The sequence below is a fragment of the Astyanax mexicanus genome, chromosome 11 (assembly GCF_023375975.1).
Source record: "Astyanax mexicanus isolate ESR-SI-001 chromosome 11, AstMex3_surface, whole genome shotgun sequence".
Lineage (NCBI taxonomy): Eukaryota > Metazoa > Chordata > Actinopteri > Characiformes > Acestrorhamphidae > Astyanax > Astyanax mexicanus.
In genome coordinates this window covers 720,843-747,536 of record NC_064418.1, presented here as the reverse complement: position 1 = coordinate 747,536, position 26,694 = coordinate 720,843, and the positions used below count along the sequence as shown (strand labels likewise).

At 40.4% G+C, this 26,694-nt stretch overlaps 1 protein-coding gene and 1 long non-coding RNA gene across 3 annotated transcripts in view; both read left to right on the top strand.

Moving 5' to 3' along the window:
* LOC125805019 (uncharacterized) overlaps positions 1-26,694 on the top strand; it is a 62,818-nt gene that overhangs the window by 6,417 nt on the left and 29,707 nt on the right. The gene's annotated exons all lie outside the window — the stretch shown is intronic.
* Positions 70-26,694, top strand: part of LOC111191271 (dehydrogenase/reductase SDR family member on chromosome X) — a 50,627-nt gene continuing 24,002 nt past the window's right edge. The window contains exons 1-3 of one of the 2 annotated variants that reach the window (XM_022665647.2): positions 70-478; positions 12,940-13,047; positions 17,402-17,470. In XM_022665647.2, coding sequence (XP_022521368.1) covers positions 13,032-13,047; positions 17,402-17,470 — 85 coding nt within the window. In that variant the 5' untranslated portion in view covers positions 70-478; positions 12,940-13,031. Of the gene's footprint in view, positions 479-10,323; positions 10,947-12,939; positions 13,048-17,401; positions 17,471-26,694 lie in introns of those variants that run through there. The other variant, XM_022665646.2, reaches the window with a different exon arrangement.

Genomic DNA, 26,694 nt, shown 5'->3' with positions numbered 1-26,694 from the left:
CTTAAAACCCTCCCCAACCCCCCACCGTGGGAGCCTTTCACTCACTCTCTCCCTCCCTCTCGCGCTCTCTCTCTCTTTCTCTCTTTCTCTGCTGGATCCTCTCGCGCTCCTCTCTCTCTCCGCTGCTCAGAGACACCACCACCACCAGCAGCAGAAGCAGCAGCAGCCGCAGCCGCAGCTCCAGCAGCCGCAGCTGTATGCGCTTCCTCCCCCCCCTCCACTCTCCCTCCGTCTCTCTCCCGCTGCCATGCACTCGTTCATCTCCCCGGTCACCAAAGCTGTGCTCGTTGCGCTCTTCATCTTCGCCATCCTCCTCATCCTCTACGTCATCCTATGGTACATATGCAGGGACGTGGACTGCGACCACGGCATCTGAGGAGTCGGCGTGGAGGGGGGTCGTGGGTTTAGGGTGAAGCCGGAGACGAGGAACCGGCGGGGAACCCCTTGCGCCAGCTGCGGAAGACTCAGGGTGACCCCGGTAAGTGCATGCATCCCGTGCATCCCCGTGCCCTTCATGCTTTTTTTTTTTTTTTTTTTTGCTCTACACGTGCAAAAACAGTGCATGCATGTGTGTCTCCTGAGTGATGACAGGACTCGCAGACAGGTCTTGCAGATAAGTCTCGCTGTGCATGCTGTGCAAGACAAGGCAGGAGAAGAAAAGATGCATTGGAAAGGTCTACAGGTTTATTCCCACCGCAACATGTTGCCGATTCCTTGTGCACGACTCTGAGGGTCATCCTCACTGCGCTGTTTAGGAAACCTGACCTGCAGATGTTGCATGACGTTCCATTTTTTACTTTTTACTCCTCTGTAACTCTGTAAGATCTCTCTCCATCGCTGCATGACTGATGCATGCTCTGGGTTGCTGGGTTCGATCAGGGGGGAAACGCACTGGACTGGCGCCCGCGGTGCACTTTCTTTTTTCCTTTTCTTTCTTTGTTTTCTTTTTCCCCTGCAGAAAGCTTTGTGATGCTATTGTGCGAGAGCTGAGGATTCCCATGCAGCAGAAGATCTTGAATCATGAATAAGTGGGAACAATAAGTGAGAACCCCAGTCACTACTCACTACACAGCGCTCACTGCTCAGTGCTCACTGCTCGTCCACATGGTCGGGGTTCACGCGATTGCCCTCCTGACCTCTGCGCAAAAGTATGCACCGTACGTATAGACATCCATCCAAGGACGTTGGGTTAAGCTGGGTTGTTGGTGAAAGGTACTAGAAATATATTGGGTTGTGAAGGGCAAGTCAAGGGCGCTATGCAAATATCACCACTGCAGTGGAGGAGTAATGCATTCTGTGAAGCCTGGTGGAAAGATGCATGTAAAAGTCAATGACAGCTAGGGTATGGTCATCATCGCTTCGTTGCATCATCACTGGTGCCGGTTGGGGGTCCGAAGAATAAGAATAAGAATTAGAATTGTGATCTGCAGTGTGGATAACACCTTGCTTGGATAGGACAAATTAAAATTTGAGCCATTTCCATGTTGAAAACTTGAATATGCCAAGCTTGTGTTGCATTAACATGACTCAGGTTTGAGTCTTGGTCCAATTCTGGCCCAAATGCTTGGTGAAAATCTAGGTTGCATAGTAGAATACGGCAATTAATCCACATGGCTTGTGTAAACATCCCAGATGTTGAGTTAAAAATACAACAATTAGTCCAAGGCACTTGTGTTAAAACCCCGGTTGCTTGTGCTGAGTATAATACGACAATTAATCCATATGGTTTGTGTCAACACCCCGGTTGCTGAGTATAATACAACAATCAGCCCGAGTCGCTTGTGTTAAAACCCCAATTGCTGACTATAATACAGTACATCAATCAGCCTGAGTTGCTTGTATTAAAACCCTGGTTGCTCAGTGTAATACGTTATTCAGCCCAAGTTGCTTGTGTTAAAACCCCGGTTGCTGAGTATAATACATCAATCAGCCCGAGGCGCTTGTGTTAAGACCCCGGTTGCGGAGTAAAAAATACGACAATCAGCCTGAGTCCCTTGTGTTAAAACACTGTCTGCTGAATATAATAAAACAATTAGCCCAAGGCGCTTGTGTTAAAACCCCGGTTGCTGAGTATAATACATCAATTAGCCCAAGGCGCTTGTGTTAAAACCCCGGTTGCTAAGTATAATACGTCAATTAGCCCGAGGTGCTTGTGTTAAACACCCCATTTGCTGAGTATAATGTAGGAATTGTCAGTTGCCACTTTTTCCAACTCTCCAGTTTCCGAGTACAAGTTATAAGCCATGCAAGTTTTAGCCAATGCTGCTTTACATCATCTGGGGCCAAAATTTTCATTCTTTCAGGATGCCGTTTTCTCCAGTTCTGTCAAAGAACCAAATGCTTTCAGAGATGCTTTATAAAGAGTTCAGTGACCTACAGAGGGATGAAAAATGGCATCCTAATCCTGGGCAGTGCTTCCTACAGTCTCCTCTTGATCCCTGGTGTGGTTTCCTTTCAGAGCAAAGACAGGATACCTGTCACTTTGAGTGACAGCCGGTATTCTCCCCGGTCATCCAGGCAAATGACCCAATGACGGTCTGCTTTGCTGAACATGCTGCTGCTGTTTCTGCTCACAGATGATAAATTGTCAGTCATCATCACAGGCTAAAAGAGGACTGTGGACCTGTAGCATGAACTGTACCTGTAGCTGGAGCTAATGGATTGTGGTCATTAGTGCCGGAGAGGAACTGTGTCTCATAGCAGTGTCAGACTCACCCACAACTATTCATCCTGGTGCATTTAGTGCTCCGGCCATGATGCACTATATCTCACTAACTACTGAGTTCATAGTTTATTAGGTACATACTATTTGGCAGATTTATGAAGTACCCTGACCCTATCAGTCCAGCGTGTAGATGCACTGTTTAAGAGTACCTGATCACAGTTTGTCAGCCTCTTTGGAAAAACACCACCATAAATCCATATTATTAGGTTAGCATCACTACAGTGTGTAGCACTGGTACGAGATTTTTAGGAATGGCAGTGTTCCCACAGATATACGTACCCCAGGGTGAGTCCACCATCCAAAAATATCCAGAAACTGACCACTGTTAAAGGTCTAGAGCAGACGTTTCTACAAACACCAACATTTAAAGGTTGTTGCGTCCCATTCATTATTTTTTAGCCTGTGAAAAATAAAGAAAATGAAATAAATACACCAATTAATAAAGTAGTATCCAACATCCAACAATGTCTGAATATTCTTAATAATTCAAAGCTCATTACTCTATTAATATAAGGGTCTGCATGCAATATTATGCTATTTTATTATTAATATTAAATCAGTGTCATAAACATTTTAATGTATTACAATGACAGTGACATTGTTTATTTTATAATCATTTATTTACACTGTAAATGTGAGGGTTTAAAATCTCTTACAGGACTCTTGGAGAAGCTTGGAGAAGCTCTACTCCACTTAATATTAATTCCAGATCAGTAACAGAAATCAATCAGGAATCAAACCCAAATTCTGCAGGTTTGAGAATAGACCTAAAACTAGACAAACTTAAGGAAACTAAAGGTTGGGAGGACATGAACTGTTTGATTTGTATTCAGGAAAATATTGATTTTGAAATGAAGCTCAGGAAAGAGACAATTTTACGATTTTATTCATTACGTTTTGACATTATCGGATTTACTTGACTATTTTTCTATATTTTCTATGAGAATTACAATTATGATTTTCAGTAGTAATGTTCCTTATCAAACATGAAAGCTTTTTATGTAATGCTTGAATAGAAATCCTGAATTTAGTGGTGTGATGTCAGGCAGACAATTGACAAAAGTCCTGGTCTGTTAAGGTGCTACATGTCCACAAAAACACAGGAGTGCTTTTTGAAGTCCAGATTTAACGTCTCTAACTGTCTAACTATGATATATATCTTTATTTAGGATGTTTTTTTAAATGTATTTTAAAACAACAATGTCTGAATATTCAGAAAAAATGAAAAGCTCATTACTCTATTACTATAAGGATTTTCATGCATTATTATGTTAGTGTCATAAAAATGCATTAAAATGACAGCAACATTGTTTATTGCAATCATTACTATTGTCTAGACAAAAACACTTACATGATACGTATTTTAAATCTACATGTCCACAAAAACACAGGAGTGCTTTCTGAAGTCCAGATTTAAAGTTTGAATTTCTTAGCTTTGCTCTTATGGTGAACAAAATCATATCTGCATTGATGCAGCTTCCTCTCGACCCGCTGCGCCTCAACAGACCTCAACCTTCAGTCGTCTCTAACTGTCCAACACACTCAAGCTAGAGCTGCAAAGGAGGTGTTTCTTATAAAGTGGCAATAAAGCGTAACAGAGAAAGAGTCTCACTGATGGCTTCAGCGTGAGACACTGGAAACACAATAAGCGCATGCTTTAATCCTTTATGATGAACTAATGTTACATGGTGTTGCATGTTCATGTGAACGTGTCCGTAATCCCCCGCCGTCCCCAAATCCCTGCGGGGCTTTTTCACTGAAGTGTTTCCATTAGGACGCATGCCAGAACCGTGGCGAGTGAACAGCCACAGTGTGTGTGTGTGTGTTTTGTCTGTAGGCTCCTGTGTTTGAGTGCCTGTCCCAGTTGGATGGAGGAGGCAGGTTTCAGGCAGAAGGGCGATTGAACTCCTGGAACAGTAATAGAGAGGCGGTCGTGGAAAAGTGGGCCAGGAAGGTCCTCCTGGGAGGAATTGGAAGCGGAGCGTTCGGCTGTCAGACCGATTCTCCGGCGGCCGTGTGACACGGGGAATATGATAAAGTCAGCCGAGCAGATACCTAAGGAAAGGGGGCGGTATAAATAGACGCCGTGAGTCACCCGCGTTATGTAAAGTTCCGTTCCGATCGGGCTGCTCGGGGCAATTTCCGTAATTCAGATTTGATTTGATGGAAGACGGGAGATTAAGGCTGTTCGACGGCTTCCCCCGGACATGCCGTGTCACTCGTAGACGCGGAGAGGCACGCGGGGGAACGCTGCGGCTTTTGTGTTTCGCCAGACGCATTTCAAAGGCTGTAAAAGACGAGGGAGTCGGGGAACAGAGACCAAGACACAGACGCTTTAACTAGGGCACTGTTACATCTTTCACATTCCGTCTTTTCTGCCACCAAACATTACAATGTCATGCCAAGAGGCCTGGAACAGCATCGTTACTCACTGTATATATATATATATATATATATACAGTTCTGGAAAAAAATTAACACCTCCAAACAATCAAACCATCAAAGCATGCTGACTTCTGCTTGAATTTTTGCACCAGGAGTAAAGCAGCATAAAGTTATCGAAAAGCAGTGTGTAAGACTGGTGGAGGAGAACATGATGCCAAGATGCATGAAAAAAAAACTGTGATTAAAAACAACCAGGATTATTCCACCAAATATTGATTATTTCTGAACTCTTAAAACTTTATGAATATGAACTTGTTTTCTTTGAATTATTTGAGGTCTGAAAGCTCTGCATCTTTTTTGTTCAGACATTTCTCATTTTCTGCAGTTTCTTAGGAGAGTCCAGGCTTGAATCTTTGTGGTGCCAGTCTGAATCTTGAATTCTTTTAGTGTGAGTCCAAGTTAAGTCTCAAGTTATGTTAGCGAGTTTGAATTAAGTCTTTAAATGGAAGTTTGAGTCTAAAGTCTCGCAAATAGTGATGTGAACAACATCATCAACCAATAGGAGAAGAGCTACAGGAAGTTGCAAGGCGAGCGTGGGAACGTTTTGCGGAACTGGACGTGGATGAGGCTCCAGCGATGTCTCGGAAACCACGAGTGTAGAAAAGGAGGAGAAACTGGTGGAGCTGTGGAGTGAGCAGGAGTGTCTCTTTAAAGTGTCTTCCCATTTATAATAATAATAAAAAAATATATAATAATAATCTCAGAAAATCTAAATCTAGTTGTAAACTTGCAAATAGTGACCCTGCAAAATCCCCAGTCTTGACAAAATCTTAGTCTGTAACTTGTCTTTAGATGTGAGAGTGTTTCAGATTTTAGTCTATTAAAAGCCTTTTTAGAATCATTTGAAGTCATCTAGTACATGGTTAGCATAAGTCTCAAATTGCTCTTTTAAGAGTTTTAAAAATTAGAAATCATAAAATGCATAAGAAATAATAAACAAATTAGGATTGTCTGTTGTAATTTATCCAAAACTTCAATAGATGAGCCAAATCCTAAGTAAGAGGGGAATAAACAGGATTCAGGACTTCAGGACTTTGTACCTGGTGGTGATGAAAATGCTGTTAAGAATCTGTTTGTCCATTAAAATATATTACGAGGACGGGTTGTAGGTCCTCCTGCACCAATGTGACCCCCTGCTTTAAACACATCAGTAGTTACACCCCTGCTACACACACTTGACACATTGGGAATGGTTTTAGGGAAGAGTAATTACCAGTAACGTCATTGGCGGCGCGCTAACAAGCTCCCAGTTCTGACGATAAGCGCTAACGATAAGCCTGCCCGGCTGCTGGGGCAAGGTGACCCCTGCATCATAGCCTACAAATTTCAATCAGCACCTCCTCCCCCACCCCCTACAGAAAGGTTCTGTAATTGTGAACTTAAGGCCACAGCCATGTCCTTTAGCGCGTCAGTAGCGCATCAATGGGAGCCTGAAACAGAGCTTTGTTTTGTCTTTAAATGTAGATATACAGAATCTCCTTTACTGACTAAGTTTTTTATTATAATCCACCAATGATCACTTATTTTATGAAGAAATATATAACCTCTAAAAGGCAACCATAAGTTATGTAATTAAGCAGCTGTTCACTCAGTTATTACTCAGTCTCAACAGTAAAAGTCTGAATTGAGTCTTAAAACTGAGTTTTTAGTCTCAGAGATATGAGCTAAGTTGAGTCTTATGTCTCATTAGTCTTTTGAGTGAGTCAAGTCTTAAATCTCTAGGGTAAGTCAAGTTTGCAATCTGCAGTTTAAGTCAGTCTGAGTTTAGCCTTCAGTCTCAGTAGAGTCTATAGTTACTGGGATGTGTGCATCAGTAGAGTATTTAGTCTTTGGGATGCATGCTTCAGTGGAGGCTTCAGTCTCGAGTCTGAGTCAAGTCTTGAGTTTAAGGTGTTTAATTCAGCAGCTATTCACTCAGCTGTTTAGATCAGTTGTATGCTGATGTTGAGGGTGAACTGAACTTAATTTGCCAAAGCTGAAGTAAAACTGATGTTACTTCAATGACATGATGACTTAAATAAGTCTAGGTTCAGGTTATATTTTTTGCCTTAAGATGCCTGGTATGATAAACATCTCTAACAAAAATTTGTGGAATTTTAAGTCAATGTCATTTTTTTTGTTCTGCTGATCCACCAAGACTCTTAAAAACTTATTAAAAACGCAAAAAACAAACTGTGAGGAAATAACAGGCTTACTGACGATGTTTGGAGTATGGAGGTAAAGCAGTTTAAAGTTGAGCAGATGCTCTGGGCTGAGTTTGAGTAAAACCTGCACGTCTGCAGTTGTTTGAGAGTTAGAGAGCAGAGTGCTGTCAGAGAGGCTCACAGATCCAGCAGGAGTGTAAATACTGTATTTCTGTATCTCTGGGTTTTTCTGAGAGAGCAGCGTTTTTGTTGTGGAGGAAACTCAGACGGAGGAACGCCGGCCGGAGGAGCAGGGATGAATATGCAGATGTTCTCAGACTTATGATGCAGCACAATCGTATAATGAGTCGGACTCCACTCGGCGTGAAAGAGGAGCACTCAGCAGCGGCGGCTAATGAGATACAACTAATCAGAATGTTTGTGGTGGAGGTGCGACTAAATGGAAGTAAACCTGATTGTCTTTACAGCTCCATTATTATCCTCCTCGATAAGAGATTTCCAGGGAAAAGATGCTGAGAAAAAAACTGAAGATGCTAAAATAATGGAAACAGAGGGACACTGAGGACATTAACCCTTACAATGCATTTAGTGTTTCCCAGGGTTTCTGTGGTATCAGTGTTTCTGTGGTATCTGGTGTTCCTAACCAGCATTTCTGTGGAACACAAGGTTTTTGTGGTATTTGGGATTTCCATTACAGTTCCTGTGATATACATTGTTTTTGTGGTGCCCAATGATTCTGTGGTACCCAGTGTTCCATTGGTATGCAGGGTTCCTGTGGTATTCAAGATTTATATGGTTTCTATGATATTAGTGTTTCTGTGGTATTTAGTGTCTCTGTGGTGTATATGGTTTCTGTGGCATCAAGTGTGTCTAAAATATCCAGTGTTTCTGTGGTATTTAGTGTTCCTATGGTATTTGGGGTTTCCATGGTATTTACAGTTTCTTTGAAAAAAAAAATGTTTCTGTGGTATCCAGTGTTACTATGGTATCCAGTGTTTCTATGGGATCTAAGGTTTCTGTGGTATTCAGAATTTCTGTGGTATTTAATGTTTCTGTAGTATCCAGTGTTTTCATGGTATCCAGTGTTTTTGTGGTATCTAGTGTTTCTGTGGTATTCAGTGTTTCCATGGTATCCAGGGTTTCTGTGGTATCTAGTGTTTCCAAATGACAGGGAGTTTTTCCTTGTTTGCCTCATTTGCTTACACTAGATGGTGGAACATTGTTGTGAAAACCATTTGATTGTATTTAGCCATGATGTTGGATGATTAACTCAACAAAGAAAATTCATCACATAGGTGTTGAATGAAGCTCAATTGATCTATACTGTACCTCTTTTGATACTTTTGGACCAGTAGATACTGAGAAGCTCAGTAAAGCTGCTTATATTGCTGTAAACCTGCATTATACTGTAAATGACAGGAAATTAGACACTTGTCTCCTTGTTCTGATTGGTTGATCATTGGTGGTGACTTGTTTGCTGCTTGTTTTGTGGTCTTTTTCTGCATTTTACCAACAGTCTCTGAACCACAGCCGTTCACATTCATAGATCCAGATCCTCACTGTGGCCCGAAGAGCCGGAGAGCACAGTGTTCATTATAAACTGTGAGCACAGCCTCTGTTTTACTGCTGTAATCTCATGCTGAAGCGTATGATGCGATTTCTGCATGTGATTGTGGGTCAGACGACGGCCCAGTGCTTCAGTATGAATCACAGCACCACTGGGTTTCTAATGTAGCACCTCATCTCCTCATCATCTACTGCAGAGCGGCTTTCTGAATAAACGCTACGAGGGTCCGCTTGTTTATGGAGATGGGTGTGGAGAGATTAGGATAGAAAACATGTTATTACATGTTACAGGAGTGCGTTAGTAATAATGCCTGGTTTATTGACTGAAATGTCAGCACGTACACTGTCTTATAGCTGCAGGCGAGAGGGGACTCCAGCAATATCTGCAGCGAATGATCCCTGTTTTCATTCAGGAATTAGAATTACTCCTTTTTGACATTATTTTTTTTTTTGCATTTTTCTCAAACCAACAGATTTTTACTTGTTTTCTTTAATGCATTTCCCAATTTTTTCAGTGTATAGGTGGATTTAGGTAATTGTTAAGTAGTTGATAAGATTGAGCGGTTAATTTGCGTTGAATTGTTTTGGTACATATTATATATATATATATATATATATATATATATATATATATATATATATATCACCTCAACATGCCTTTTGCAATCATTTACTCCCCTGTGGGCAATGCTAAAATCAAGACTTTCATTTTTTTTCACTTTTACCAGACATGGATATACTTTAGAGTAGTCAGAGGTGAAATTAATTTCAGTGGAAGTCATGATGCTTTTGAATGTAACCCTGTCCAGGAGGGAAGAAAAAACACTGCCCGCCCACACTAAAAACTGATTGGCTGGCTCACAGACTCTTTGCAGAGAACAGGCCAATCAGAACTCTCTCTGTTTTGCATGCACTTTGTTAATATGCACACAAGGGGAGTGGCTTTCTCTCCCTCTCCCTCTCTTTCCCACATCCGATTGGGTAAAAAGTCTGTGTCGCCTGTGTGAACGTTTGTGTTCACTCGTTTTAGATTCCGGTAGATTTTATCTGACTTTTGGGCATCAGGGAGAGACTTGGGACGTCTGTGATTTTCTGTTGCCAAGATAGCAATACGCCAGAAATGTACCTGAACACACATCACTTCCAGACCACCACACCCATCAGTGTAGATACAGTATATCCCTAAACTCTGTTGCTGATTAAGACTTTCGGCGAGGTGTAAGATAGCAGTGAGCATCGTGATGCACCTTGAGCAGGGTGTATGAAATTTATTGATTAACGGAAGAATGCTGCATAGTGTGCCTTTAATACTGTGAAATATTAAGTGAAAAAAATATTTTAGATACATTTATCGATAAATACACAAATACCCTAAAAAAGATTTGTATTTGTTCATATTGAGAACAATTAATTTCACACCAATTATTTAAAAATAGAAGAACAGAACTCTCAGTTTTGGTGCTGACGGATTTTGGATGGATTATAAGTTTCTCTGCAGCTCAACAGAATAATATTTCAGCTGTTTCTGGTTGTCAGACAGTTTATAGAGAGATAAACTGTTCTTCACAAAAATCTGAATTTTCTTCTCTTTCTCTGAAGTTCATCAACTCCAGACACAGAGAGCGGAACCATCAACACGCGGCGTTTGTTTCCACGCTGACACAAACCGGCTATGGGGGGCAGAAAACACTGCAACACAGTGTCCACAGTGTGGCCGGAGCGTGCTTTGTTTATTTCACACCTGTATTCCGACAAGCCACGCCCCCCGGCTCTACCATTGGTTGGTGTTTCAGATTGATAAGCATATCAGTCTCCAGAACGGCAGTCCGCTCCTCAGTGAGAGATAGCAGCCAATCGCAATGCAGGAGGCGTGTAGTCGATAGCCAATAGCAGTGCAGGAGGCGGAGCTTGACTGAATACAGGTGTGGAACTAAAAGAAGAAGCGAGCTAAAGGAGAGCAGTCAGCATGTGGATTCTGAGCCAAATCCTCCCCGTCCTGAAGCTCTACCTGACCGGACTGAAGGTTCTGCTCCACCAGCTGCTCCACAGAGCCTTCACCTGTCCAGGTGTGCAGCCGGAACCTCCTCATCCATAACTTCATGCTTTAAACCTGTTTCTGAGAGAAATGATGCCTGCAGGGTATCTGCTGCTCTCAGCTGCAGGATCTGTGGTTTGAGGGAGGTGTAGATCAGGTTCAGACAGGTGGAGAGAAAAATCCAAACCCCCTAAATACCTCAAAACCCCTCAATAAATCTGATTAAACTTCAGAAAACAACAGCTTCAAAAGACTGTAGGAATAAATGAGCTTCTTAGTCTATCCAGATTCTTTTATGCACTGGAACTGAAGTATGTTACACTCTAAAAAACAGAGGTACGATATGAGTACTTTTTTGTACTCGAAGGTACACTCTTTATAATTGTACCCTCAAAGGTACAATATTGGTCTTTACGGGGTCAGATTTGTTCCCTCTGAAGTACAAAGTCATTTCTAACAGCAATAAGTACAAATTTGTACCATTTAACCAGCCAAAGGGTACATTCAGTATTCTGTATCACTGTACTAATGAACAATATATATTTTAATTGCACATTTATTATTTGAAAGCCAGACAATTTTGGATCATCAAGTTTTTGAGTCATATTTAGTTGATGATAACGTTTATAATCTTTATGATCTTTAATGCCACAAAAACCATGGGTACAAAAAAGGACTTTCACTGAAAGGTACTTTTTTGTGCCTCAATATAAGGTACAGCCCCAGCGACAAGCTTTGTACTCTTTTAAGTACAAATCTGTACTTATATTTCTTAGAGTGTAGACTCTGTTCTTCTAAAAAGCCCATAAGGGGACATCATGTAAAAAAAAAATAATAATAATGCGTGGCCTCAACTTATTAAGGCATGGGAACGAGATCAATAACTCGTAGCCAGAGAATAACAAAGTTTGCTTTTTTGTAAATAAATATGAAGCCACTATGCATGGCCACGACTTATTAAGGTTTGGGAACAAGATAATGTAAATGAATGCACATGAAGAAACTGAGTATTACATCAAAGCTCCTTTAATCTAAGGATAATCTTTAGTAAGAAAAAGGAGAGAGAACTGGTTTATTTTTATTTTAATCTTTGAATGAGTTATGGTGATATTTTATAATAAACTCTTGCAGTGAGACATTGAATAATTAAAAAGTAAAAGAGCTGATTGGCTCAGACACAGAGTCGTGGCCATTCCCGCGCCTTAATTATCTCATTTCCGTGCATTAGTATCTTGTTCCCACACCTTAATTATCTTGTTCCCATGCCTTAATAAGTTGTGGCCACACCTTAGGATCTCCTTCCCATGCCTTAATAAGTCGTGCCCATTCATTATTATTTTTATTTATTTTTTTAGCATAGCATAGCTTAGCATAGTTTTTGTCTGTTGTGTTTGTGTAAAACATTTAACGTATGTATAATGGCATTTCCATTGTATTGTTGCATTATATATACATATATACACTGTATAAGTTCAGTTATGTAAGTAAACAGATCAGAATTATTTAGTTTTAGTCTGAAATCCTATCTAATATTTTATGCTCCGTTCAGATTAATTTATATCATTTTTAGCCATCCGTACCCCCGTACCACGCTATATCCTGCAGCCAATCAGGGACAAGGGGGGCTGTGCTAGTAATCGACTGTGTGTTGAGTAGTGAAGGTACCATGCAGTGGAAAAGTGGTATAACTGTTGCATAGAATGCATAGTTAGTTCTTTATTCCTTTCCTAATGTGGAACTTGTTCTCTTGGTTGTTTAAACTAATAAAATGCTCATATGCAGAATTAACACTAGAGTCCCATTATTTGTTTTTGATGAGTCTCTACAGTTTTACACAATGCACTATATTTGTTAGCCTTTTATGTTTATAAAAGTGTGGATTTAGTGTTTAGTGTTAAGTTTCCTCGTTAACAATTGACCTTTAGTCAGAACTGTGCATCCATAAAGAACCGGTTCTGCTGGATCTAGATCTTCCAGTTGGGAAGAAGCAGCAGGTTGACTCTCTGTTTTCTTGTCGTTCACAGTTTTGCCCCTGCAGTCAGGAAGGGTGGCGATCGTTACGGGGGGAGCGCGAGGCCTGGGCTATGAGGTAGCGAGAAAACTGACCAGCCTGAGGATGCACGTTATTATAGGTACAGTTCACACCCAAAACACACACACTTATACACACACACACACACACACACACACACACAGAGAGAGTTCACGTTTCATGACGTGTGTTCTTGGCTATCCTCTCTCCTTTGTGTTTGTGTGGAGTGATGGATCTGAGTGTGTGTTGTGAAGCTCGGCCCCGGGGGTCCGCTCTCATTACCGCGGCGCAGGAGTGAGCATGCACGGACCGCAGCCCAGATGAAATGATGGAATCTGATGTGAATAATGATTCACGAGCTCAGACTTAATGCAAGCCGTGCGATTCCACTCACACGTGATGCTGCGTGGCCCCAGGCGACACCTGAGGTTGGGGGTGGGAGGGGGTGATAGGGGGCGCTATAACTATAGCTCCTGCTGGAATTTTTAACAGCATTAGTTAAAAACAATTTAGTTAAAAAAATAAAACTTACTGCACTGCTTCTAAAAGTTGATGCACACGAGGCACAACCTTGCATTGCACAGATACATACATAACATTACACTGGTACAGCGGTATAAAAAAATGGGCATTTTTTTATTAATTATACGTTTTATCTAGTTGTGTGTCTTTAGTATGCATGAATGCCATCTGAGCTGTTTTTTATGAAAAAAAAAGTGCTCTGGTGATCTGGTATAACTCTGCTTTAGTCCGGTGGAGAAGTGCGGGCAAGAAGCCATAGGATTTCAGCTCTTGCTCATGAATATTCATACATTCAAACATATCGTCTATAAAATGAAGACAGAAGATATTTTTACACTAATAACAGTCTTTGCAATGCTATATGTTACTTTATAACATGTGTAATAATGCCCTGCTAAGTGCAGTTCAGCCACTGACCTAGTTTTAGAGTCTCTGTAAAACACCAAATCCACCGGAGATCCTATTTAAACCTATAGTCTGTTTACACTAGTTAAAAGTAAAAATTCACCCCGGGCTGAGTTTTGTTGGTTGAGTTTCAGCAGAGCTGCCCAGGCAGTTGGAACAAACCCTGGGGTGGATTGTTTTGGATTTTAACTAGTGTAAACAGAACTTTTCTAAACATCTAAACACCTATCTATCTCAATTGTAGTTGGCTGGTGTTTTTCCTCCATAGACTAATTCTAACCATTTGTTTCTTAGCTCTGAATTACTGGGTAAAGTATATAAACACTGATGTGTTATTCACACAAATAACACAGGAATGAACTGCATGCTGTTCCTAGTGCTGTTAGTTATCTCCTATCTGACGAGACGACGTCGCTGCCCGGCTACAGCTCTGTGCCTGTGGGCGGTCCCGAGCCGAGGTGGGCGGGGCCATGAATTCTAATTGACGGGTTGATGTAGACACAGTGCTTTTCCTGATCGACTCGTTTTTCTGAATATTTTTTTTTACTAGCTGCTGCAGAGAATGAGGAAGAGGAAGAGTTTCATCATGTGCAGCATCATAAACACACTTTAAGTTCTGCTGCCCCTACTGCATCTAATTAATCTTCAATGTCCTGTTGTGTCCTGTTGTGTCCTGTTGTGTCCTGTTGAAACACATGCTGAACAGTGACCCTCGTCAAAGGAGACGTGAGTGTGAGATGTTTTCTCCACTATGTCTCTCCTCAGTGACACGAGTGTGATGAGGAGGCAGGTTTTCTTAATTATTGACTTTATTGTGGCAGATGGTTAGAATTTCCTGTGTGTTGTGAGAAAAGCTGTGCGTCTCTGTGTTTGTGTTACGTAAATCACACATTACAGCCTCCAGGCCTCTGCTGGAATATCAGCTCTCGGACTCGGGTTTTGAGCACACACACTCTCACACACACTCACACACTCACACACTCTCACACACTCACACACACACACTAAGCCTAGTTTTTGATTAAACACACCGGCTCTAAACCCTTTAGACAGGCTTTCTACACGCAGGCTAATCTTAAATCAACAATCACTTTACTGACTCTACAGCCCTCTGTGCTTACAGTCACTGGACACTTTATCAGACACACCTACGTTTTGTGTTTTTTCACTCTCTGGCCACTTTATTAGAAACACCTACTTCGTGGCCACTTTATTAGAAACACCTACTTTTGTGTTTTTTCACTCTCTGGCCACTTTATTAGAAACACCTACTTCGTGGCCACTTTATTAGAAACACCTACTTTTGTGTTTTTTCACTCTCTGGCCACTTTATTAGAAACACCTACTTCGTGGCCACTTTATTAGAAACACCTACTTTTGTGTTTTTTCACTCTCTGGCCACTTTATTAGAAACACCTACTTCGTGGCCACTTTATTAGAAACACCTACTTTTGTGTTTTTTCACTCCCTGGCCACTTTATTAGAAACACCTACTTCATGGCCACTTTATTAGAAACACCTACTTCGTGGCCACTTTATTAGAAACACCTACTTTTTGTGTTTTTTCACTCCCTGGCCACTTTATTAGAAACACCTACTTCATGGCCACTTTATTAGAAACACCTGTTTTATGTTATTTTCCACTCCCTGGCCACTTTATTAGAAACACCTACTTTTGTGTTTTTTCACTCTCTGGCCACTTTATTAGAAACACCTACTTTTGTGTTTTTTCACTCTCTGGCCACTTTATTAGAAACACCTACCTTATGTTGTTTTACTCTCTGGCCACTTTATTAGAAACACCTACCTTATGTTGTTTTACTCTCTGGCCACTTTATTAGAAACACCTGTTTTTATGTTTTTTTTTCACTCCCTGGCCACTTTATTAGAAACACCTACTGGACCTTGTGTTTTTTTTACTTTGGCCACTTTATTAGAAACTCCAAACTAATGCTTCCAACAAATGGTCAGTTTATTAGGAACACTTACCTTATTTTTTACACTCTGGCCACTTTATTAGAAACACCTACCCTGTTCCTCCCCTTGTTCTTGTATATGTTTAGTGACAGTTCTGTGTGAGCAGGGCTCTGTGCTCTGTATCCTGATTTCCTCCTCCTCCAGTGTACGATCATTAATAGGATTAGTTAATTAGGTTATATATTTAATTCCCAGAAGCCAAAAATATTACTAGGCAAATTAGAGCCGTCGGCTGTTGACGCTCGTCGTCCGGAGTCTCAGACTGTACTGACGTCTTTTTGGGCCGGTTTGATCCTGTTCTCATACTGTAGACTCTCTGTGACAGATTTTCATATACAGTTTCTGAATCAGTTTCTCTGATTTTACTATTTATAGGTTTCTCCCAAATTACAAATAAAAATATTCTCATTTAGAGCATTTAACCCTGCAGCTTACTCTCTACACTTTTACACGGACAAGGCACATGTTCACTTTACTGCAAAGATGTTATAATTGCACTACTCAATTTTTTGCACTTTTTTCATATTCCACTTCTGTAGATAATCATGTACTTACTTGTAAATAATATCCATAACACATGACACTTATCATCTTATCATGTACATATTTCCTTCCTAGATGTAATATAACACCAATTTAATATTTACATTTATTAGTTACTTTATTTCCTTCTTTATTGTATGTTTTTCTACTTTTATCTTAATGCAGTTTACTTGGCGAGGAGCAAAGAAAGAATTTTACATTGTATGAGGAAACTAGTTTCTTACTGTGCACATGACAATCTTGGATCTTTGATTCTTTATTAGCAGAAAATGAGAAATGGCTGAAATAATAAAAGTAAAAAAGATGCAGAGCTTCCAGGCTTTTCAAATAATGCAGAGAAAACAAGTTCATAGTCATAAAGTTTAGTTCTAAGAGTTCAGAAATCTTTAAATATTTGGTGAAATAACCCAGTTTTTTAATCACATGCATCATGTTCTCCTCCTCCACCAGTCTTACACACTGCTTTTGGATAACTTTATGCTGCTTTACTCCTGGTGTAAAAATTCAAGCAGTTCAGTTTGGTGGTTTGATGGTTTGTGATCATCCATCTTCCTCTTGAGTATATTCCAGAGGTTTTTAATTTGGTAAAATCAAAGAAACTCATCATTTTTAAGTGCACTTTTATTTCTTTTTATTATTCCAGAGCTGTAATTAACTTGTCGCTGTCCAATGAAAAACACTTATCTCCAAAACAACAACTTTACAGGAGAGAGAAAAAACCTTGTAAACTTTCAATGGAAGTCAATGTAAAAAGAGTTTATTTCTGGTCATTTTGAAGAAGAGTTTCTATTGGTCCGTTCATCAAGAAATCTTGATACAGTGTAAGGGACAGATTGTTTGTTTAAATTATGTAGTAAAATAAAAATCTAGAAAAGCGACAATATATTCCTTAATTTCTTCAGTAAGGCGATGTTCAGAGTTTCCTGTTTTGTTGGTTTTTGGAGGTGTAGAGCTGTAGTGTTGGAGGAAACCCATCACCCACTGTTCTTCTCCACCTGTCTCCACAGCCTCGCGTGATGAAGAGCAGGGATTGGCTGCTGTGAAGAGGCTTCGAGGGGAGAGGAGTACAGCTCGAGGTGAGCACTCCATCTTCTTTTTCATTCTTCAGTCCTCCTCCGTAAATCCGTGTAATCGCCAGTCTGTGCACGTCTGGAGCTGGAGACGAATGCTTGTTGCAGAACATCATGATGGCCTCCCGTTCAGCTGCCCCCCAGAGATGAGGGCTGGGGGAACCGGCGTACGGCCAGATTTAAGACCCTGAGAACGGAGAACAGTGAAACAGGGCAGATCGAGGTTTAAGATGAGAAGATATTTCTGATTTTGTTGTCTGAACTGGTCAGAATTACAGCTGTGGAGGTTTCGCTGGGTGTAGATCATGGCTTTTAGGTCAAAGAGATTTTTCACAATTCTCTTTTTTCCTAAATATTTGTGTTGATAAAATGTTTCTGTAATTTTTCGTTTCTCATACAGAATAGTTTATAGTGATTGTAATTTAAATTCACAGATCTGAAACTTTTGGCATTTTATCATATGTCTCATATCTGACACTTATCTGAACATTTTGGCACTGTCTTAACTGAGAAACATGAGCATCGCTTCACGTGAAGTTTCGGTTTCATCCTTGCCACTTATTGAGCTACGATCAACGATTTATTTTGCATTCTTGGTTTCTTGGTTTAAATTTTGTTTTTGACACTACAGATTCATTAGTTGTGATATGAGCTTTCTAATTTTTTCATGGAACCACTAAAACTTTTACTCAAAATTACAAAATATATAAAGGAATCAGACTAGGGCAGCACCATATTGGGAAAATGGATTGTATTAAGTGATATCACACGTCCTGCAATGACGATGCCTAAACGATAAATGTAAAAGGTAAATGTAATAGTAACGAGGCTTGTGCTGTAATTGGTATGTAATGGTGAACCTCAGCAGTGAATGAATGTTCTTGACGAATCGGAGCATGTCGTGAAAAGGTGCTCCAGCTCCTAACAAGCCCTCCGTAGAGAGGAGGATCCTGTAGAACAGAGAAGCGAGGCGCTGGGTGAATGCTAATACATGACCGCTGCAGACGGAGGGAACGGAGGGCTGCGTTAAACAGAGGAAACATCAATAAGCAGCGGTGGGAAGGTCACCGGGGGGGGGGGAGCTGCGGTGAAAACCAATCGTGAACAGAGCTGTACAGTGGAGCTGAGGTGTAACTTAATTGAAATATATCGTAACTAAGGTTATAAATCTGTAATTAAAGGTGCTAATCGACAGGGACAGAAGGGCAGAATAATCAATAGAATACTGTCCTGCTGTCTTTGTCTGAATTTATGGCTTAAATTAGTTGTGTTTGTTGACTTCTGCTCTTTTTAGTGTAGTTAAAATGGACTCTGGTTCATTTTCACGCTTGGCACGTTTTGTTTGGGCAGGTGTGAAAACAGTAATTGCACCAATTGCACTTGGCAGAGGTTAATTTGTGCTAAAAAAAATATGTGTATATATATATACATATATATATTTATATATATATATATGTATATATATTCTCCATGTTTGAGCGGCTGTTCGAGTGCAGTTTAACCTGACTTATTACCCAGAAAATAATTACTACAGCTATTCACAAATGTAATTTCTGCTATTGCTTCATGCTCAATTGGACAGAAATGTTTTCTAGTCTAGAACACAGGATCTTAGTAAGAAGAACTGAGACTTATTAGGTGGACTTTCTACGAGAATTTGAAAGAACTACTAAGATTAATCAAGACTCAAAAGAAGACACAACCTAAGAACATGAAGAAAATACTTTGCGAAGGCCAAGGCACTGAAGGGAACGTCCATAAAGAACCATGTTTAAGAACATGTAGAGCTTTCTAAAAAAACATCGAAACTCAGTAGGGAACATCCACAAAGACTAAGAGGCTCTCAACCTCTCGATGGTCAAGAGGAAATTTATACGGATGCTCCAGTGTTTCGTGAGAATACGTTGATTATTTTTCCTCCTAGATTTACATTGGAAATGATGTTGATGCCTCTACTTGTCAGAACAAAAACAAGGACACCCTGATTATCATCCACGCTTCTGATCTGTAGAGAGTTAATACAGCACTCCGGGGAGTATTTTGGGAGGTTGGATGATGGTAACTAATAGTAATGAAATCATCGTTTCTATTTTCTTGCTCCGAGTTGACAGATGATTTACTTTATTGTCTCTTAATGCAGTAGAGCTCCGGGCGTAGAAACAGAAGGGGCCACATGTGATGTCCCCCCCCCCCCCCCCCCCACATAACAGAGCAAATTTAAATGACTGTCTGATGATAAGAGATTTGACTCAACTGAATGCGAGCCTCAGGCTTCTGGCCCGCCAGTCGACTGGTACTGAATGTCGTTTCTGTAGCAGAACTCCAGCGCTGGGGTTAATTTGTGTCCCCCGATGTCCCCCGGTGTCCCCTGGCAATGCTTTTACAGCTCCTTGTGTTTTTTAAGAGATAAAACCTCATCCTGGGACCATCAGCTAGTCTTAGTCTGGCGCTCCAGTCCCGTTGCGTGAGCTGAGAATGGGAGTCGCTGCCTGGTTTCCCCTCAGGCCGTGCAGGCCGAGGCACGTATGCAAAGCAGGCTAGCGTCGCCGCTAAACACATAACATGCTATGACACACTCTGTGCTCGCCTGTGCTGTGTGTAACGAGTGTTTATCATCAGAGCAACATGTTCGCTGTGATTCCCATGCAGGAATGGGCAGCATACGGTCGAGTCCTGTAAAGCAGGGGTCGACTATTAAGTTTTGTAAAATGAAGTGTAATGGGATGATGGAGTTCTACAGGTTAGTAGCTCTCCAGCCCAGAGGGTTGCTGAACCCAATTGGAGAATTAGAAAACAGTTGAATTCAAAGCAAGTTGAATTAAACCCAAGACGAAAGAAAAAATAAATAAATAAGCACATGTCATCAGGGTTGAATTGTGGTCCAATACATTACTACACTGCCCCAGCTATGGAATTGGGACACAGCCGAAAAAAAAAAAAAAAAGTCCTTATAAAGAGATAGGGAGCCCAAGAACGGGCGTAAAAACCCGAGAACGGGCAGAAACTAGAGTCACGAGCCGAGCGCGACAGAGAGACAGGGGCAGCATAATCAATAGAATACTGTCCTTTTGTCTTTGTCTGAATTTATGGCTTGAATTGAAAAATGTTTGAGCTAAGTGGCTGTTCAGGTGCAGTTAAACCTGACCAGTAAAACACCCTTATAAGGAGATACGGAGCCCAAGACGAGTGAAAAAATAAGTTAAAACGGGTGAAAACTAAAGTCACGCTGAACGCGACAGAGAGAAACACGGGGAAGGATGGTAAACAAAAGTTCACCAGAGAAGCATTTATTTATTTATTTATTTTTATATCCATTATCGTTCATTATAGTTCAAACAACCTCACGGGCCAGATGTTTTATGCTTGCGGGCCCCATCTGGGCTTAGAGCCACTCGCCCATTCAGTAAACAGATTATATGTTAATGAGCTAGCGTAAGGTTTAAGGATGAATTAGTCATCGAATTTTCCTTAAGTAGAGCTAAAAATACGCCGACGCCTCTTTATCCCGCAGGTTTCAGGGATCTGATTGATGAAGCCGAGCTTATGAGGCGCATTTGACGGCAGGGCTGGGCTTTGGGGAGGTCACGCGGGTCCTGCGTGAGAACGGGATTCGCTCTCCGTCGAGTTTTCTGAGCTTAATTACGAGCGTGAGTAATGCTGGATGAATCATTCACTCCGCCGCTTCGGCTGTCACGTCGACGCCCACCCCGTAGCCCAGAGCGCCGTAAATTGCCCAGCAGGACTGTTTCTGTGTCTTTCTGCCCCGAAAGCGCTGCAGTGGGTGGAGACCCGCTTTCTTATCTTCAGTCTTTTCTGATTAACGGCGCCGACGCTAAGCTAAGCTATCTGCAGTGTGGAGTTACTCATTCCCAGCTGCTGTCGGGCGGCCAGATGTGAGGCGGGAGGACGTCGGAGTGGGTGGGATGAGCTGTCCGGCCTCTTCTCAACCACAATAAACCTCACAGTCATCATCAGCCACCTCTCAAAACATTAGAACATCAAAAATGACTGTAGAGCAGAAGATTTACCATGAAAAATGTCTGGATTTTTTTTTGCGATGAAATCACTCTAATATGACAGGGGACACTCATCACTATGTGTGTGTGCAGTGTACTTTTTAAGAGAGCACTTAAAAATGATGTGTTTCTTTGATTTTGCCAAATTAAAAACCTCTGGAATATAATCAAGAGGAAGATGGATGATCACAAACCATCAAACCACCAAACTGAACTGCTTGAATATTTGGTGGAATAACCCTGGTTGGTTTTTAATCACAGTTTTTTTCATGCATCTTGGCATCATGTTCTCCTCCTCCACCAGTCTTACACACTGCTTTTGGATAACTTTATGCTGCTTTACTCCTGGTGTAAAAATTCAAGCAGTTCAGTTTGGTGGTTTGATGGTTTGTGATCATCCATCTTCCTCTTGATTATATTCCAGAGGTTTTTTATTTGGTAAAATCAAAGAAACTCATCATTTTTAAGTGATCTCTTATTTTTTTTCTCCAGAACTGTATATGTGATTAATAAAACTGTGGAAAATTGGATGAGTTTAAAACAATTAACAGAGAGATAGATGATTCTGTATTAAATGCGTAGAACATTTAAAAAACAGTTCTGATAACATTTATATCCAGAATTATTGCATTCCATCCTCATGACTACTGGCTTTATTAAAGCTCCTCACCCACTTCCTGCACTTTGTGCTCATGACAAGCCTAAGCCACATTAAATTCCAGCATCCCACACTTCTGATGAGATTTAGCCACACCCACTTTTAGCGGTTTGCATGCACTTAATTATCAGGTTACTTTAGATCATGAGAACTTGGCAGCCCTATTTAAGATTTTACATTCACTGAAAAATTATACTTTAAAAAACTATATCTTACTCTAATCTGAGAAACTGGAGTGTGCTGTTATTACATCAATACTTAAATAATCAGATATATCAGCATTTATCTGAGTATAAACAGATTTTTAAGTGCATGTAAACGTCTTAAGTCACATCTACTACCAGCACCTACTTAATATTTTAATCTTATATATATATATTTTAAATTGACTCATCTAAACTCTAACTTTCCCCATTTTCTGATTACCCGAGTTTATGTAAACACATTAATCTGATTACTGCCAAGTGCCAATGATCTGCAGTAACCTTATAATAAAGTGCATTTAAACCGCTGGATGTGGGTGTGGATGAATCTAGTTAAGAGTGTGGGATGCTGATTAAACCAGTCATGAGGAAGGAATGTAATAATTCTAGATATAAATGTTATTAGAACTGTTTATCATTCAGTTTCTCAGCCTCAGTTAAGAGTTTACATTCACTGAAAAATAGATTTTTACACTTTACTCCTAAAAAATAATGGATTATGCTGTTTCTATCACTACTGAAATAAAGTGCATGTAAATCTCTGTTAAAGTCACACCCAATTCTAGCACCCCACACTGTTTTAAGGTATTATATGGTTCTGGAAAACTGAGAAAAAAGGGAAAAAAAACAAAACTTCAGTTTCTGAATCAGTTTCTCTGATTTTACTATTTATAGGTTTATGTTTGAGTAAAATGAACATTGTTGTTTTATTCTATAAACTACAGACAACATTTCTCCCAAATTACAAATAAAAATATTCTCATTTAGAACATTTATTTGTAAATTAACCTAAAATAATGCAAAAAAAAGGGCATAATTATGAAGTAGTTTTAAGAGTTCAGAAATCAATATTTGTTGGAATAACACTGGTTGGTTTTTAATCACAGTTTTTGTTTTCATGCATCTTGGCATCATGTTCTCCTCCACCAGTCTTACACACTGCTTTTGGATAACGTTAGCTTGGTTTGATGGTTTGTGATCATCCATCTTCCTCTTGATATTTTGTATTCCAGAGGTTTTTAATTTGGTAAAATTAAAGAAACTCATCATTTTTAAGTGTGATCTAATTTTTCTCCAGAGCTGTATGGTTTATAATTTAAAGGAGAGTAATGATAATACATCTTTAAAGCACTAGTGAGTCAGTGCTGAGTGATGTTGAGTTGTAGTGATGCCTACAGTGCTGTGATTTTTCAGCAGCACGAGGGATAAATCTCTAAATATCACCCCCCCCTCACCCCCTCACCCCCTCACCGCCACCACATCTGACTCAGTGACATATTACACTTTTAACAGGTGAGACGCACATTTGTTTCATTGGGAGCCGTTAGCACTTCTGCTCCCCATCCATCCTCCTGTCTGTGTCTGGCTCTGCGGCAGGACTTTATCACAGCTGGCTGACTGAAATCTGCAGCCGTTCCTCTTCTGTCCTGCTGTCGGGGGTCATCAGTCTCGTATCTGACGGGCTCTTGGCTTCAGCCCGCGACGGCAGGGATCCTCCACTCACGCTGTTTTCCAGAGAAGAGAATCTGCCGGCTAATTATAGCAGCTGATCTGAGCTGGAGATGCAGGATGAGGTGTTTAGATCAGTGTAATATCTGAAGCTGATCTGGGCTGAAATGTGTTTATTGAAGTCCAGTAGAGCAAAAATAGACTAGAGTAGGAATCTGAGATAAATTGAAAAGGATTAAACTGAGATGGAGGTCTTGTGGGATGTTCTGGCTAAGCAAGAGAGATGCCCAAGACTCATTGATGCTCATAGACGCCCAGCCTCACGAAATACAGGATTTATGTTCAGATGTTCAGATGTTCTATCGTTTTTAGAGATGGAGCACATGACAGAAATAATCATTGACTAATCGACTAATAAAAAAATAAAAAAAATCAGAAGATTAATCGACTATCAAAATAATAATCATCAGTTGCAGCTCTACTGTGAGACACACCTAAAATTCTTTAAATTTTCCAAAAATCATCAGAGCTCCTTATAATCCGCTGCTCCTTATGTATGAATTCTATCAGTCAGGTATTAAGGAGCAGTAAAGACACTCCACTGAAGTACAGAGTTATACAGGTGAGTTTTCAGGGAAGTTTCTCCAGCACTAAGGCTGGAGCAGTATTAGCATTAGCTGCTAACGGCAGCACTAGCTCTTTCGCCGTTCAGAGGTGAGTATATCGGACTGTAGTCTGCGTTTTTGCTGCTTTAAAACAAGCTACATGGGACGAACTGCTAGCTGACAGCGCCCTGGCTTACCCAAGTGTAGCACTGTACAGGAGTTTCAGTGAAGTTTCTCCAGCAGTATTAGCATTAGCTGCTAGATGCAGTGCTAGCTCTTTCGCCGTTCAGAGGTAAGTATTATCAGCCTGTAGCCTGCTGCTAACCCCAGCAAGCACTGCTGGAGCAGCATTAGCTCTAGCTCGTTCACCGTTCAGAGGTGACCCACCAAATAAACAGTTTTCTGAGGAGGAGAGGAATCTGTGTAGTTTCCACCCAGCAGCGAGACCTGCTGAATTAGAAGGGAAACATGGCGACACCCGTGCTCACTTCAATGTAGACATCCTTAATAGTGTTGCTTAATGTGTCTTATATGCGTCCAGAAAATAGACGTTCATTTATAGCGTGCCTTATAGTCCGAAACTATAAATGAGCAGGTGTACCAGTATTTTAGTGCATATAGTTTACATGCATCTGTATTCCAGCTGTATTTGATTTTAGTGCCCTGGTTTGTTGGTTGTGGTCTGCAGAAGAGCGTGTACGGTTGAGATGTGAGGCTGTTCTCGGCTCTTTGGCAGGTTGTCTCCTCCAGACAGAGTGTAGAATATATAAACAAGAAAACCCCCAGAGGATAAATCATTTATGATGGCTTGAAACTCTGTTACAGTTTCAGCTGAGATGAAAGAGGTTGGGAGAGGAGTGTGTGAGTGTGTGTGTGAGTGTTTGTGTGTGTGTGTGTGTGTGTGTGTGTGTGTGTGTGTGTGTGTGTGTGTGTGTGTGTGTGTGTGTGTGTGTGTGGTTGGAGGAACAGGATATGTCCGCTGCATGCCACAGCGAGCATTTCCTCAATATTGCAGCTGAACTGAGCAGCAGGACTCAGATATTGCAGCCGGCCGGTCTGATCCGGACTCGTGACTCAGTGGCTGATGCTGGCTCTTTGCACTGTTTGCACTGTTTGCACGCTCACCGCATCACAGCTCAGCTGTAGGAGCGTTCTCTGGACGTTTGAAGGACCCACATTTGCTATAACATTTAGTTTAAAATGAGCATTGTGATGCAGTAAGATTGCACCATATTTTTTTAAGGCTGTAAGCTAGGGCTGAAACGATTAGTTAATCGATAATGTTTATTATTTAAATTTGTCGACTACAAATTTCGTTGTCGATTAATCGTAGATTTATAACAGTATTAGCATTAGCCGCTATCCACTATTTTCCCATTCAGAGGTGAGTAATATCAGCCTGTAGTCTACTACTAACCCCGTATAGCACTGCTGGAGCAGCATTAGCATTAGCTGCTAACGGCAGCCTTAGCCTTTTCACCGTTGAAAGGTGACCCACCCAAATAAACATTTTTTTAGAAAAGAAATCTGTGTAGATCAACACACAACACAACTCATTTGACTTAAAAAGAAAGTTTATTTTTATTAAAGATTCTTTTACTTAGCTTAGCTTTACTTTACTTAGTAAGCTTAGTTTGATGTTGAAACTATGTTGGCCTGACGTTGGGTGACAACCAGTGTTTGATGTATATGCAGAATAAGTAAAGTACCATTTTTGTCCTCATACTTACATTATTACCTACTTAATCTGCATTTCAGTATACTTTTATTATATAAATCATACTTTATTTGGCTGGGATGATTTTGTGCTGGTGATATACTTAATAAAATGTATATACTTAGTATTATTTTAGTATATATAGCATATTAGTATTATATGATTAAACTGTTTAATTTCAATAAATGTGTCCCATGAGCCTATATATCTACACTTTAATCACATTTTTAAAATGTTTTTCATGTTGGACAGTTGGACAGCTCACACAAATATGCTTATAATAATTGTATTAAATTGTGGCGAAAATAACAGATGTATATTATACTCAGTATACATTTAGTATACATTTATATCATTTTAATTACAAACAAAACAAACAAAGTAGTTTTTAAGTAAAAATTAGTGGTTCCAAAATAACAACTTAAGTGCAGACCTAATTTAGCGTAGTTTTGCTATTTTTTGATAAGTAATTGAACATGTTTTAATTGAATTAAATTCAAAGCCTACCTGAAATTATATATGAGTCAGAACAGTTAATGCTAACACAGAGTCAAAGTGTTTTTTATTGTCATTTCAGCTATA